This window comes from Mastigoproctus giganteus, chromosome 7, assembly GCF_048544385.1.
Source record: "Mastigoproctus giganteus isolate SK-2022 chromosome 7, ASM4854438v1, whole genome shotgun sequence".
Classification (NCBI taxonomy): Eukaryota; Metazoa; Arthropoda; class Arachnida; order Uropygi; family Thelyphonidae; genus Mastigoproctus; species Mastigoproctus giganteus.
The window spans coordinates 188,867,200-188,882,943 of record NC_143581.1 but is presented as its reverse complement, the minus strand read 5'-3'; the positions used below and the strand labels follow the sequence as shown (position 1 = coordinate 188,882,943).

The window sequence follows — 15,744 nt, the reverse complement described above, 5'->3', positions numbered from 1 at the left end:
TTTCTTCTTGTTTCAAGATGCTGTGCACTTTTGTTGAAATTATGTAACTAGTCTACCTTTCTTAAAATGTGGACAAATTGGCAAGTATGCACAGTTAGCAAATTTTTGCATGGCAAAGGAACTAACTGCATCAGAAATTCATCAGCAGGTTTGTGTAAATTACCAGTCATGTCCAAGAAACAAATTGTTTTTGGTGCAATCAATGCCAAAATCTGTGTGCATTTGCCATCTGCACATGGCAGTGGTTATAGATGGGAGATGCTTGCTCATTATCAGAGCACAGTCCCAACCATATTCCCTTCTGACTTTAATCTGTTCTTTAAAATAAAAAAATATGGAGGGCAACTGATTCAATGATGTAGTTAAATGGAACATTGAAATCTGTTGAATGGAATTCTTCCTGAATTTTTTACTGCAAGTGAAATGCCGTATTCATGATGTGGTAGGACAAGTGTTTGAATGTGATGAGGACTATATCAAAGTAGTACACTAATGTGATTTCATTTATGTGTCAATTCATTGTTTCGTGATTAAATATCTTTTTGCAAAAATGTTACCTCTTTTCAAACAGCCTTTTTTACTACACTGAGTGACTCTGTTATTAAATGCACCTGTCTAATAATGAGTAGTCCCTCCTTTAGCTCTCAGAGCAACCTGGATTCATTGTATCATGGGATCATTGTGATGTTGAAAGTGTGCCACATGGCTGCTGTCCAAATTGATTCATTTGCTTCCCACAGTTGTTTCAAATTGGGATGGTGGTGGATTTTTACTCCAAAGAGCTCTTGATGGGCAGACTTAATTTCATTAAATTCCATCTCCTCTCACAGATGCCCTATTGGATTGACATTTTGTGACTGGGAAGGGTACAGCAGTAAACAGAATTCACTCATGTTGCCAGAACCTGTTCTGTACAGTTGTAGCTTTATATTGGCATTGACACCTGATGTATGAAAGCAAGCTTATACAGCGTGCACACATGCACCCCCTCTCCCATTTCACCAATTCATTTGCTCCAAAAGTTTGGCCAGTTCTTCCTTCAGTTATTTAAGCTATGAACTTCCACAACAACAGATGGAAGTCTGTTTCAACAAACTGCCTCCTGCTAAAGGCAAACTTCTGCACATCTATTCTACAACTGTCTTTCCTTAATTTCAGTTTGTCCCCTCAGGTTTTGTAATCTGAGCAAGAGGAAGAATCCCATCAACATTGAACTTGCTCAAACCATTCAAGGCCTTATACATCTCAATCAGATTACCTTGCAGGTGCCTAGTCTCCAGATGCTTCAGTTTGCAGAACTTCAGCCTTTCTTGGTAAGAGGAGTTCCTCGTTCCCCTCACCAATCTTGTACTCGCTCAAGCAACTCATCTTTCCTAAAATGAGGCCTTCAGACCTGTACGCAGTACTCAAGGCATGGCCTGATCATTGCCTTATACAAAGGGATAATTACTTCCTTTTCCCTACTAGCAATATTCCTGTATATCATTGACATGCGGCCGACCGGGCTAGCCGAGTGGGTAAAGTACCTACCCGGCAACCCAAAGGTCGCGGGTTCGATTCCCGCCTCGGGCTTGGATCAAAGTACTGCAAAAACCTTGGGAGGTGCAATATGGCCACAGAAGCCGATGCGCCAACAACTACCAAATCAAAATCATTGACATGCTAGCAATTCCCTACTAGCAATATTCCTGTCATATCATTGACCCTATGACCTGCTCTAGCAGCCTGTCTGCACTTTCAGAAAACTTCATGTGATTGCACAGTTACTCCTAGGTCTTTTTTATTCTCTGCCACCCTGAGTGTAGTACCACATAGTTAGTATGTTCCTCTGGGGTCACTTCTACCCATATGCAGTACTTTGCATTTGTCAATGTTAAACTTCAGTTGCCACTTCTCAGCCCATCTTCCCAAATTTTCTAGATCCTGTTGTAGTAGAACACTGCCATTACTGTCATTAATCACCCTGCCAACCCACATATCATCTGCAAACTTAGACATGAAGCGTAATATACCTTCATCGATAAATGTTCAAAACAGTAATGGGCTCAACACTGAACCTTGGGGGACAAACTAATAACGGTAGTCCACAAAGAGCAGTGTCCATCGATTACCACTCTGTCTTCTCCCACTCAGCCATTCCTTTTTCTATTGTAGCAACTTGCCCTTAATGCCATACTGCTCCAGTTTGTACAGTAGTCTTCCATGTGCAAGAGTATCAAAAGCTTTTCTGAAATCCAAGTATATGATATCAAAATTATTTTTTGCATCTAGTTCCTTTGTGACCATATCATAGCATCCAGTCAGATTGGTCAGACAAGACTTCCCCTTAACAAACCCACCTGTGTCTGAATTATTACTGCAGTCTTGTCTAGATGATCCTGCAATGCTTCTTTAACCAGTGACTTCATTATTTTCATTGAAACAGAAGTTATGAACTAACAGGTCTGTAATTACTTGAGTCACAATTTGTTCCTTTTGTGAATTGCATTTTTATTATTTTTATTACCAATGGCTCCATGGTGCAAGGAAGCCCATGGCTTATGCTGCACCAGCCAAAAAAAAAAAATAAATAAATAAATAAATAAAACAAAATAATAAAAATAAATAATAATAATAAGGGGTGGGGGAAACCATTAATAAGAGAAAAGGAAATAGAAAAACTATGCATTTCTCTCCTCCTATAGGTAATTATCCAGCTAACCTCTGAATTTTCACAAACTGTCAGCCTCTACCACCCGGTAACTTATTCCAGTAATTTATTACTCACTGGCTGCAATAAAACTTCCTGCAATCCAGTCTAAACATCTCCCCCCCCCTGTAACTTGAAATTATGGCCCCTAGTTCTAGACTCATTTAAAACCATGAAAATTTCGTCCTCATTCATTTTACTTATGCCTCTTAGAGCCTTAAACACCAATTGGGGATACATTTGCATATTCCAATCTGTGGGGACTTTCACATAGTCCAAGCATTGTGATTCATTATCTGTTGTAAGACCCCATAGTTGCCAACTTTCTGAGTTTATGACAGAGATCCATCTCTTTGATTTGATTCCTTTTCCTTCTGTAACTTAGTTTCTCTATTTATTTTTTTCAGTAATGGATTTTTTCTTTTTGTTAAAAAACAAAAAAAATTGAAAAACAAAAAGAAATAATAATAATAATATTAGTTTAAAAAAACTATTATTATTATCCTCTAACTTACATTGCTAATGGGCCTTCCTTGCAACCTGTAAACAGGTTGCAAGGAAGGCCCATGGTGTCCTATCAATGATCTATCGAACTTTTGCAAGTAGAGATAGGGACGTGATAATCCCATTATATAAGGCTTATGTTAGACCACACTTGGAATACTGTGTTCAAGTATGGAGACCGCACCTGAAGAAAGACATCGAGCTTCTTGAAAGGGTGCAAAGAAGGGTAACTCGCCTGGTGAGATCGGCAAAAGGGCGTCCTTATGAAGAAAGACTTCGAATATGTGGGTTGCAGAGTTTGGAAACTAGACACCTTAGAGGAGATTTGATTGAGGTGTTTAAGGCTCTGAGAGGCATCAGTAAAATGAATGAGGACAAAATTTTCAAGATTATAAATGATGCTAGAACTAGGGGACATAAATTCAAGTTATGGGGGGAAATGTTTAGATTGGACTGCAGGAAGTTCTATTTTAGCCAGCGAGTTATAAATTACTGGAATAAGTTGCCTTCATGGGTGGTAGAGGCCGACAGTTTGGGGAAATTCAAAGGTCATCTGGATAGTACTTTCGGGTAAGGGAAGCACATAGGATGATAGGTTTAATTTCCTTTTCATTTATTTTTTATTTTATTAATTATTATTATTTAGTTATTTATTTTTATTTTTTTGTTTTTATCATTGTTTTGTTCGGATTTATTTTTTTTAATTTTTTTTTTTTTTTTTTTTTTGGCTGGTGCAGCATAAGCCATAGGCTTTCTTGCACCATGCGGCCGTTACTAATACTAATACTAATAGTCTAGGAATATGAGCTAAAATGCCATCTTTACTCTCAGTAAATTTCATTAGTAAAATTAATGAAATTGTCTGTTTGCAAATATATGTATTTCCAAAAAACTTTAGTCATACTTCTGCCTTTTGGTGTAGATTTGGATATTCATCTTGTGGGAATCACTTGCAAAAAATATAGCAAATCTCAGGTCAATCTTAAGCTTATCAGGTCAATTAGCTTCTAAATTTGGTTCACTAGAATTGTTTTCACTATGTAAACTGTCATCACATTTATTAGAACTTGTATTGTGTCTTGTATATATTTTATTTATTTATCTTTAAATGTTAATTATTCCTTTCATGAGTGGGTTTCCAGATATGTGGTTTTTCAGGATATGTGAGACCTGGAGGGTAAAAATTGAAAAATCAAAAAATTTGTAAAAATTTAAAAAACTGTACATGAATGCCTTTTTTAAATATGGATTTTTTTTTTTTCCTACTTTGATTTCACACTGAACAGTAGATGGATTTTGGCAATAATCCCTCTACTGTTCACAGCTGAACAGTACAGGATTGCCAAAAATAAAATTTTGCACCAAAAAAATTGGAAAACTGAAGATTGTAAAAAATATATCATAAAATTGTAAAATCATTACTAATTTTTTATTTGTATAATATCCTCAGTATTTATAGTGTGTGTGTGTGTGTGGTGTGTACACACACACACGGGTTCCTGGTATCCAAGTATTCATTATCCAAGTCCCTGCAGTTACGAGGATTTGAAAATTAAAGAATTTAAACTGTTTCTCTTGAGAAAATTGACGAAGCACGTGAATGTTTTTTGTGAGAACAATCTTCTTCATGATCGTGCAACAAAAGTTAAGTGCGAAGTTAAAGACATAACTAAATGCAGCAGTGGGAAACTAAATGTGAAAAAATACGGCACCCCCCTCCCCCACCTCTGGATTAATTCTTTATTCGTACAATTGAAAAATAGTGTAACTTAAATAAACTTTACTTAACCTTACATTGTGCAACATATTATAATAAAAAAAAATGTCTAATAAAATAATTTTCTCATTTTTCAGTTCCTTCATCCATTTTTTACTATTACAAGTACATAATAAACATTATGAAAATTTGGTCCGTTTTAAGTGGAATTTTCTGGAACCAATTATCCTCGGATAATGAGGATCTGTGTATATATATTTGATTTGTTTTCATCAACTTCTGGACCTGAATTCCAGAGAATTTCTTCAATTTTGGCTTTTATAAGCCCACATCATCCCAATTCTTGTTAAGTCTTTCTATTATATTCTCAAAACTGTCATAAATATAAAAAGCAACAAATTACATCTGTGTATGTACAGATGTAATTTGATATTTCATTGATACAACAAACACAAATTCATACCCCTTTGGCCCCTCACATGCAGAAACATTTTCCTTGCATAAGAAAATGTATCAGTTGTATGTGATAATAAAAATTGTATTGTTATATTCTGCAAAGTTTGAAGTTTCTTTTCTGATATCATGTGAAAGCATATAAATTAGGATTTTAGATATCCATCTAAAATTTCCCTGGTCATTTTCATTTTTCGATTTTATTTGGAAAAAAATTTGTATTGCCAATTCAATTTTTTTTCTTAATAAATTATAAAAGTATAAATTAAGTTATAAAAATAATTATATTCTTTGGGGTGTAATGAGATGTGTATGAACTCCCAAGAAGGGCCCAGATTTTTCTCTTTATAATTAGTCTGTTCTTTAATACAAAATACTTACCAATTAGCTAAAGTTCAGTGTGCACCATCCTATTAATAAGAGAGGACATTTCTTCAATATTTGTAGTGCATATGGATACTGTTACCAATTTCAGGACTGTCAAACACATGGGATCTATACCTTCAATGGAATTATTTTTATACAGGGTGGCCACTGAAAGACTGAATGATATAAAACAAAAATAATTTTTACAAACATGTTTTAATTTTTTATTATTTTAAATCCATTTTTAAATCCAGTTTCAGGATCTTCTGAAGCGATGTTCTGGCAATGCTTAGTTGAGCAGAGCGAAGACGGGTAGAGGCAGATGGATCCTCAAGGACACTCTACTGTACACCTTGCACCGCTGCGTCAGTGTGCACAGTGCGCTTAGGACCTCTTCCTGGAAGATCGCCGACTGATCCAGTTCTTTCAAACTGGGCGATTAGGTTCCAAATCGTGTGTTTCAATAATTGATCTTTCACTGGAATAGAAAATCCCAATGAGTTCTACCCGTTGCTGGACATCAAACGTAGCCATTTTAATCTCCAAAGGGGCTCCTCTATAACCTGTAAAAAAAGAAAATAAAAAAGATTGAAAATTAACAAATTATGACTTTTTCAAACCCTTCAGTCTTTCAGTGGCCACCCTGTATATGGGTGATTGTATAGGTTTAATTGACAAGGATGGGAAAATTTTGTGCTTACTTCTTGTATCAAAATTCTCAGGTTGACATTGACTGTGTTTGTGATTTGTATTTAAGTTTTAAATCTATAGTAAAATCATTGTACATTTTTATATTTTTGCAGGGCAATGAAAGTGTTAATTTACTTCAAGATAGGAATATTTTGCCACCAGTAGCAGTTGAACCACCAAAGCCAGTTGTACCAGAGGATAGGCCAAACTGTAGTCCAGAGTAAGTGTATAAGATAGTAACGAATGGGCCTGGAGTACTGGGGTCCATAGTTTAATATACACTTAAGTTAGTTATAAACCAGTTATACAAATATATTAACAAAAAATCAGTAGCTTTCGGGCCCGAAAGCTACTGATTTTTTGTTAATATATTTGTATAACTAAAGTGTATATTAAATGTATAAGATGACAGAGGGAATGAAATATATTTGTTAAATTGATTTTTGAGTTTAAGCATTATTCGTAACTGTCTCTTAGTTTCTTTTGACTAATATTGTTTTCAGCAGTTATGCATTTTAGTTACCTTTTTTGATGAATAATATGATTAAAGTGATTTAGTTCTAGGAGTTTAACTTTTTTAAATTTGCTGGCAGAATATGCATGTTGACAAGGCTGTTGTTGTTGTTTTGGTTTTTAGGAGCATTAGCAACTAAGGCCATATTGCTCCGGGGATATGTGGTGGTCATTCCCTAAATAAAATATTTTTACAGCTTAAATAAAGCTGTGTTAAAAGAAAAGTTACATTATAATAGTATAAGCCACCTGCTCTTCACTTTTTACCATAGATCTACTTCCCATTCTGTCATTAACAGAACTAGACAGTGTTAATTGTCTGGTGGCACTGGAGATCTCCCCCAACACAGTGCTATATGCACAGTGCAGTCATGGTAAACTGAACTAATTAATGGAGGAGGTATTAGAATTTCTGAATGTTTGGGTTAGTGGGATTAACAAAAACACATTTTGTGTATTTTTGGAGTGGAGGAGAAATTACATTTTGGTCAGTCCCCTTTGACTTTCTTCTACAGCAAACTAGGAAAATTTCACTGGAAAAAAGACTAACATGCTTTTTGCTTCCTTGACTTTGGGTCCAAGTGCATCTGATTTGCCATAACAGGGAAGAATTGTGTTTTTGAAATTTTGATTCTAGTTATAAGTTGCATGAGCAGTTATCTTTTATTCATTATTTCTGTAACAAATTATGTGGTATCCATGCACAGTGGTGTTTATCATTTTAGATGTGTTACTGATAATTTAATGAAGGAATTAGTAATTGCTTCTTTGTTTTTTATAGATGTGAATCATTTTAACCATAAGGTTTGATGTATTGGAAGACTGGAGTAGAGATAAAGTTGTAGAGAAAGTTAATTTAATTCTTCTGATGCATCAAACCTTACAGTTAAAAGGAAGTAAGTCTCATAAATCATAGAAGCAATTGCTATTTATTTATTAGATTCAAGTCTTAACATTGCTTCAAGTCTTAACATTGCTATTAAAACAATGTTACCTGATCAATCAGAATTCATTGTACAGTTGCTTTTGGATTGAGCTGCCATTTTGGCCTCAAATTTTTGATTGATAAAATAATTTTTTCTGGAGCCTATTCCTATACAATTTTGACTGCATTACCACTTGCCTTTTACCTGCATTACCATTTGCCCTTTTGCTAATTACCATTTACCTGTGTGTGTGTGTGTGTGTGTGTGTGTGCGCACGCATGCACGCACTACCTTATTAATAATATAGATGAACCTCAATTATTCATTTGAATAAATATTTATTGTACGGTACAATATACTATGCAATTAGCCACCACAGCCTTCGTAAGAGCAACCCTTCGTTCCATTCGCTAATCTTGTTGCCCTTCTCTGTACTCGTTTGAACAGCTCTACATCCTTCTTAAAATGAGGACTCCAGACCTGTATACAGTACTCAAGGTGTGGCCAGACCATTGCCTAATAACCTCCTTATCCCTGCTAGAAAAATTCCTGTATATCATTGACTAGACACCATGAGCTACTCTTGCAGACTGTCTGCACTGCTCAGAAAACTTCATATCTGCCTGCACAATTACCCCTAGGTCCTTTTCATTCTCTACCACTGTCAATGTAGTACCACAGAGTTGATATGTTACTCTGGGGTTACTCCTTCCCATTTGTAGTACTTTACATTTGTGAATGTAAAGTTTTACAATATAAAGAGAAAATAAGCTGAAGGCCAAAGGACTTGTATATAGATTGAGTGACTGATCATCAGATAATGAAAAAGGAAGTGAAGTACTATAGGAAAACGAAACACTGAATACTAAGATTTTATAAAAAAACAATTACATATAGTATGAAATCTGTCAAGTATTATTACATAAAGATGAAAAATAAAGAATAACATTAAGTTAAATAAATACAGCTGGATTATACAGTAATACAAAAAAAAAGATAGTATTAAATATTATCATACTAAAATTAATACTTTTAAATATGGTAAAACTGTCTTTCATTTATGAAGCTTACCTTTTCCAAAATTCTTAATTTTATGTGAAGATAATACTTAAGACTTACATAAAGGAGTGTGTTGCAACCATTACTTCACCAATTTACAAACATAAAAGCACTAGAAAAACCAGACAAGTTTTCTGAATTCATATACACCATCTAAGGATGAAAGTTATTCATATTGAAATCAGATGTTTTAAGCTTCTCTTCATGTTCGAAAATAAGCTCCATGTTTCAAAATTTCAGTAAACCTTTAAAAAAAAAAAAAAATAAAAAATGATTTGAACAATGTAATTTATCTTATTAGTTGCCAGCAAGACTGTCCTGTGCTGGCAACTAATCACATCCTTCATAACATGATGTGGCAGATGAAGATTTGGTGCAACTGAACAATTTGGAATATAGGCCCCAATTAGACAATGCTAAAATTTTAATTAAATTAAAATTAAAATATCTGCTGCACATTCTACCATTCCCACATTTTATTTTTCAAATGTGTAGTGTGTTGATAGACATCTAAACTTTTCTGTTTTATTTTATTTATTTATTTTATTATTTTTATTTTTATTTTTTTTTTATTTTTTGGCTGGAGCAGCATAAGCCATAGGCTTCCTTGCACCATGTGGCCATTGCTAATGCAATACTAAATGACAGAAACAAGCTCCTGCATTCCCATGATCAGTCCAAGTACATAAATCATTACCTTCTATGTATGCATTATCTTAATGACCATCTGCAGTGGTATCATGAAAAGATTAGTTATGGGTAGTTTTAATAGTAGATATACATGATGAAATGTATTTCAGGATAGGTAGTATTTTTTGTCTTCTCAATTTTCTTGTTTTTTAAACCCATTCTTATGATAATGAAGTCGAAGATTATAGAGGTAAGTTATTTTAATAATGAAGTTCTCTAAGTATATTTTATTATTGGTTGTAAAGTCAATATTTAGGTGAAATGAAGTGGAAATGATTATGTAAAGTTCAGCAGAATTTATTTGAACAATTAAAGATCATTGAAATATTTTCAGTAATATTCATTAGAATGAAATTTAAATGAAGTGAAGTTTCATAAAAAAAGTGAAGTTTCATTAAAGCAGTATTTGTTGCAATGGGATTTTACTGTATTAGGACATGTGGTTTCACTGCAGTGCATAGACAAACACAGTAAAATTGAAAAATTAAAAACACAGTAAAATTGAAAATTAAAATTGTTTTTTAAACCCATTCTTATGATAATGAAGTCGAAGATTATAGAGGTAAGTTATTTTAATAATGAAGTTCTCTAAGTATATTTTATTATTGGTTGTAAAGTCAATATTTAGGTGAAATGAAGTGGAAATGATTATGTAAAGTTCAGCAGAATTTATTTGAACAAATAAAGATCATTGAAATATTTTCAGTAATATTCATTAGAATGAAATTTAAATATAGCAAAATGATTTGTGTACCCCTGAGTTCATTGTAATGGGTTTTTACACTTCACTGTATTTTCATCACAGTGAAGTTTCATTAAAGCAGTATTTGTTGCAATGGGATTTTACTGTATTAGGACATGTGGTTTCACTGCAGTGCATAGACAAACACAGTAAAATTGAAATAGCTTATTTTGAAATGAGCTTCATTGCATTGGACAAATACAGTACGAACAACTTGTTAATACATCACATATTTTATGGACTGGCCAAGTGACATCTGTTTATAGTACTTCACCTAATTTAAAAACAATGGTTATAGAAGTATTATTTTTAAAAAGTCATACTGCCACAAAGAATATGATATTCCAGCAATGCAAGCAAGTTAGTATTATTAGAAGAATCAAAATCAAATCAATGAGAATTAATTATCCACAAATTAATAATCGTATAAATTATTTTTGGGAAAGCCTGTTGATGGGTTAAAAAAGTGATATAAAAGAATATCATTTTTTTGTTAATTATGATATAGTGACTTTATTATTAATTTCTGATACAGTGACTTTATTATTAATTTCTGATACAGTGATTTCTTAATTTACACATTTAAATTATGCAAATTTAAAATGATGCACAGCAACCATATTTACGGAAAGCACCACAAGAGGCCAGCACGATAGCCTGCAATTTCTTCATTTTGTTTTGCTGAAAATTGTCAATTGGTCGTCTATTGGAAGTGCATAATTTTTTTCACTTTGTGCCTATTTTTACTATTTTGTTTTTATTATTACCCTTATGGCCAATAAGCATCCTCATAGTTTTAGTGGAAGTGATGGTAAGCACTTAAAGAAATCAATTTTGTTTGAAATGAAACCTGGAAGTGCTTAAGTGCTATGAATGAGGCGAGAACATGGCACACATTAACATAGTCTGAGTGAGAGTACATTACGTACTATTCGAGATAGTGCCAATAAAATTAAAGAAAGTGTTAAGAGTGATGTGCTTTTAACTGCACAAGTCATATGCTCAGTCAAGTTTGATGGAACGCATGGAAAAAATGCTTGCTACATGGATGAGTGACCAAAAGAAAAAACACATTAACATTAGCCTAGTGCAAGAAAAAGCTCATAGCCTTTATGATGGTTTAAAAGAATGAGGATGGGGAAGTTATGCCCTTTACGGCAAGTTCAGGATAATTTTCGTCAATGGTATGGTTTTATAATGTGAAAATTTGTGGAGAAGCTGTATCAGCCAATAAAAATGCTGTGCATCGTTCCATGCAAAACTGAAGGTATTCATAGAGGAGGGGGAATACATACCCAAACAGATATTCAACCTCGACAAAACAGGTTTATATTGGAAAAAAATGCCTGATCGGACTTTCCATTACTGAAAAGACTACTCCTGGCTTTAAGGTGGCAAAAAATCTGCTAACACTTATGTTGGGTGCTAATTGGAGGGTCTTGAACTGAAAATTGTGTGGATTTGCCATTGTCAAAACCCTTGTGCCCTTAAAAAAGGTTACAACAGGTTGTACGTGCTGTGTGCTGGTACTTCAATCCTAAAGGGTGGATTGGATGACTGCTGTCATTTTCAGAAGTTATCTTGGATCTCGGTTACAACCAGAGTTGGAAGTATATTGCAAGGCAGAAAGAATACTGTTCAACATTTTACTTATTCTTGATAATGCCACAAGCCATCCATCTAATATTGTTGATGTCCGTTCCAATATCAAGATTGTTTTTTTTTCTTTTCTTTTTTCTGGCAAATACAACCTAATTACTCCACCATATGGACCAGCATGTGATTAAATCTTTTAAGGCTCAGTATTTAAAGCACATTCTGGCTGATCTAATTGACAAGACTGACCACGAACAGATGAATGTGCAGCAATATTGGCGAGCCTTCAGTATAAAGATGCTTCAAAATTCATTGACGCTGCATGCCACAAAGTTCCACATAACTGTATTCAAAGTTTGTGGCATAAGATGTGTCCAGACCTTAGCAACTCCTTCAAAGGCTCTGCTGCCGATGAAGATTATGCACAAATGTGTGAAATTCACTAAAAGATAGGGTTCACTGAAGTGGAGGAAACTGATGCTGATGATTTAATTGATTCGCATCATCAAGAATTGTCAAATGAAAATCTGTTTGTGCTGGAGCAATATCGCATTCAAGAGGAGGAGGCAGCAGTAGTGAGTGAAAGCCCAGAGGTTAAAGAAGAACAGAGCCTGGCAGTGAAAGGAATATCAAAAGCATTAAATCTTGTAGATGAAAGCCCAAATCCGATAAAGATCCTAACCTTGAACAAAGCTCTAAAGTGCAATGTAAAGTTCTGCTAGAACTTCGTTGCTACTATGAGTTGTGTGAGAAGAGGCAACATGCAAAGCAACTAACTCTGGATTCTTTTTTCAAGTGCTCAAGGGAGTGGTCAAGTGAACCCTCCACTTCCTGGGTTAGTGTATCATCCCTACCCCTACCTATCTGGTCCAAATCCAAGGGAGCAGGATCTGACCATAATGATCCCCCATCAACCTGCCTAAGGCCACCCTTCACCCCATTTGTCTTGTACTATATATGTTGGTTATAGTAAACATAATTTTTCTTGCTATACAAAAAAAAAAAAAAAAAAAATCAATAAAGATGAATCTCTTTGGTTGCTCATCGTTTTCTTTAGAGTGCCCAGTCTTCCAACCAAAGAAAATGAATGGTATGGTAGGGATAACTTATCTAAATGTGAGAGTTACTCTCATTGGCTTATTATCGTATTTTTTGGTGATTATTTACATTACATGTGAATTTAAACTCCACGAAACGTTCTGGAACGTAACCGTTGTGTAAATTCAGAAGTCACTGTAGTAAGAATTTTCATTAAAAGCAACCTTTAAAAAGATGCATCATATATGTTTCATTGTCATAATAAAATACTTGTTTTTTTCTCTAGTATTTTTCGCTGCACGCTAACAAAAATTCCTGAGACTAATTCTCTTCTCCAAAAGTCAAGGCTTCCATTGGGAATTCTTATTCATCCATTTAGAGATGTTAGTGTAAGTAATAATATTTCTAACTCAAAAGTATAGAATGACATGTACCCATATTTCAGAGATAATCATATGCAAGGTTATTAGTTAACATATTGTTACATCAGAGTTCTGTTATAGGCAAGCATGCAGTTATATTAGAATTCTGCCAGTAAGGCTGGCAGAATTCTAGTTCGCGCGCGCGCACACACACAGGCAGTTCTCGCTTTGAGTCCCCCCCAAGTATCAACAAATCGAAAATATGGACATTAATTGCAAAAAAAGAATGTTAAACATTCATAATACCGCATTTCAAACCACGATCGTAGCTATACAGTACAGTGTACCTCGCTTTACAATATTAATCTGTTACCATCGTATTGCAAAAATATCATAATATGAACCCAATAACATTGTTTTACAGTAATTCATTCCACGACCTCGGAAATTTGCTATATAACTCCCTAAAAGGCCGTTTTTATTGTTATCATTGTTATCAAAAGAACCAATTTTGAACGGCTTTGTGATATTTTTCTGAAGCACATTTCTGGAAGTCACGACTAGAACAATAAACACGATTTGAACCTTCCGGTTTATTGGGCTTTTCTGTTACTGCAAGAAATTATAAACAGGTAGCAAACTTGATGTTATTGCATTTGTGAAAATACTGATAGCTGGAATTGTATGGGTTTTTACATTATTATAGTGAAATGTGTTTGCCCTTTACTGAAATCTTCAATCGTATAAAAAATAAATTTTCAGAATCTTCTCTTCATTTTTTTTTTTTTTTTTTTTTTTTAAAAGCTTCGTAAACTTGTTACTCCGTGCAAATCGTGTTAGTTGCAATTTATGCGTTCCATTAAAAAAATGCTTATGCATGCTATTGAAATTTATAAAGAAAAGAGAAGATTATCTTGGAAATAAACACCTCTTGAAGAATTTCTGAAGACGACGACTCCTTGTGCAACAAACCAATGAGTGCCGAGCTAATAATGAGTGAATAACGAGTGTGCATTTAAGTCGTTGGTGATGATGAAGAATAAACATTCTTTAACATTTGTAAGTCATAAATACTTTCTTTATTATTATAATTTGCTTGATTTTACAGGCTATGTTTTCATTTCCTTGGATAAATCAATCATTGTTTAAACAGACTAATTAGCTAACTAATTTCATTGTTGATAACGTAACCTCTATTTTTAACATTATGTCTATGGGAAATAAATTCCCGCTTTGAGTTTTTGCTTTACAAGTACGCGCTAGGAACGAATTAACTCGTAAAGTCGAGAACTATGTGTGTGTGTGTGTGTGTGTGTGTGTGTGTGTGTGTGTAGTAGAAATAAATTGCAATTTCTTTTTTGAATTACATGTAAAAACTACTGAAAAGAAAAAATTAAGTAAAAAGTAGAAATGTCAGGACAAATTAATTCCATCAAGTTAGATTAAACATTACATATGCCTGCGAATATAAGTACCATGTTTCTGTATTTCTATATTTTTATTTTTTAACTTTATATAGTCTAATATTAGTGCATGGCCATGGTCATGCACTAATGAATCCCCAATTCACAAAGGGGATCAAAGGGTGACACGAGTAATTACAGACCAGTTAATTTAACTTCCGTTCCGGGTAAAATAATGGAGTCACTGGTTAAAGATGCATTGCAGGATCATCTAGACAAGAATGCAGCAATAACTCAGATACAGCATGGGTTTGTTAAGGGAAAGTCTTGTCTGACAAATTTGATAGGATATAATGATGTGGCTAAGGAACTGGATGCAAAAAATAATTTTGATATCATATATTTGGATTTCAGGAAAGCTTTTGACACTGTTGCGCATGGAAGACTATTGTACAAATTGGAGCATAATGGTATTAGGGATAAGTTGCTACAATGGATAAAAGGATGGTTGAGTGGGAAAAAACAGAGGGTGGTAATTAATGGGTGCTGCTCTTCATGGACTAATGTTATTAGTGGAGTTCCACAGCGTTCGGTGTTGGGTCCTCTGTTGTTTTGTATATTTATCAATGATATTGATGAAGGTATATCAGGCTTGGTGTCGAAGTTTGCAGATGATACAAAAGTTGGCAGGGTTGTTAAGGACAGTAATGGCAGTGTGCTACTGCAACAGGATCTTGATAATTTGGGCAGATGGGCTTAAGAAGTGGCAACTGAAGTTTAACCTTGACAAATTAGCATTAGCATTAGTAGAGGCATTTGATGCAAGAAAGCAAGCTTATGCAGCATCAGCCAAAAAAAAAAAAAACCCCCACTTCCACTTCACCACTCTGTTCGTTCAAAATACCTGTCCAGCTGAGCCTTAAACTTATTTAGGCTATCAACCTCCACCACAAGGGATGGGAGTCTGTTCCACCAACCAACCACCCGCTGGCTAAA

The 15,744-nt window shown here is 34.3% G+C and overlaps 1 protein-coding gene across 2 annotated transcripts in view; it reads left to right on the top strand.

The window, feature by feature from the left end:
* Sec24AB (Protein transport protein Sec24AB) overlaps positions 1-15,744 on the top strand; it is a 298,277-nt gene that overhangs the window by 121,079 nt on the left and 161,454 nt on the right. For both annotated transcript variants that reach the window (XM_090378021.1, XM_090378020.1), the window contains 2 exons: positions 6,533-6,639; positions 13,270-13,372. In XM_090378021.1, the coding sequence (XP_090234147.1) occupies positions 6,533-6,639; positions 13,270-13,372 (210 nt within the window). The remainder of the gene's footprint in view (positions 1-6,532; positions 6,640-13,269; positions 13,373-15,744) is intronic.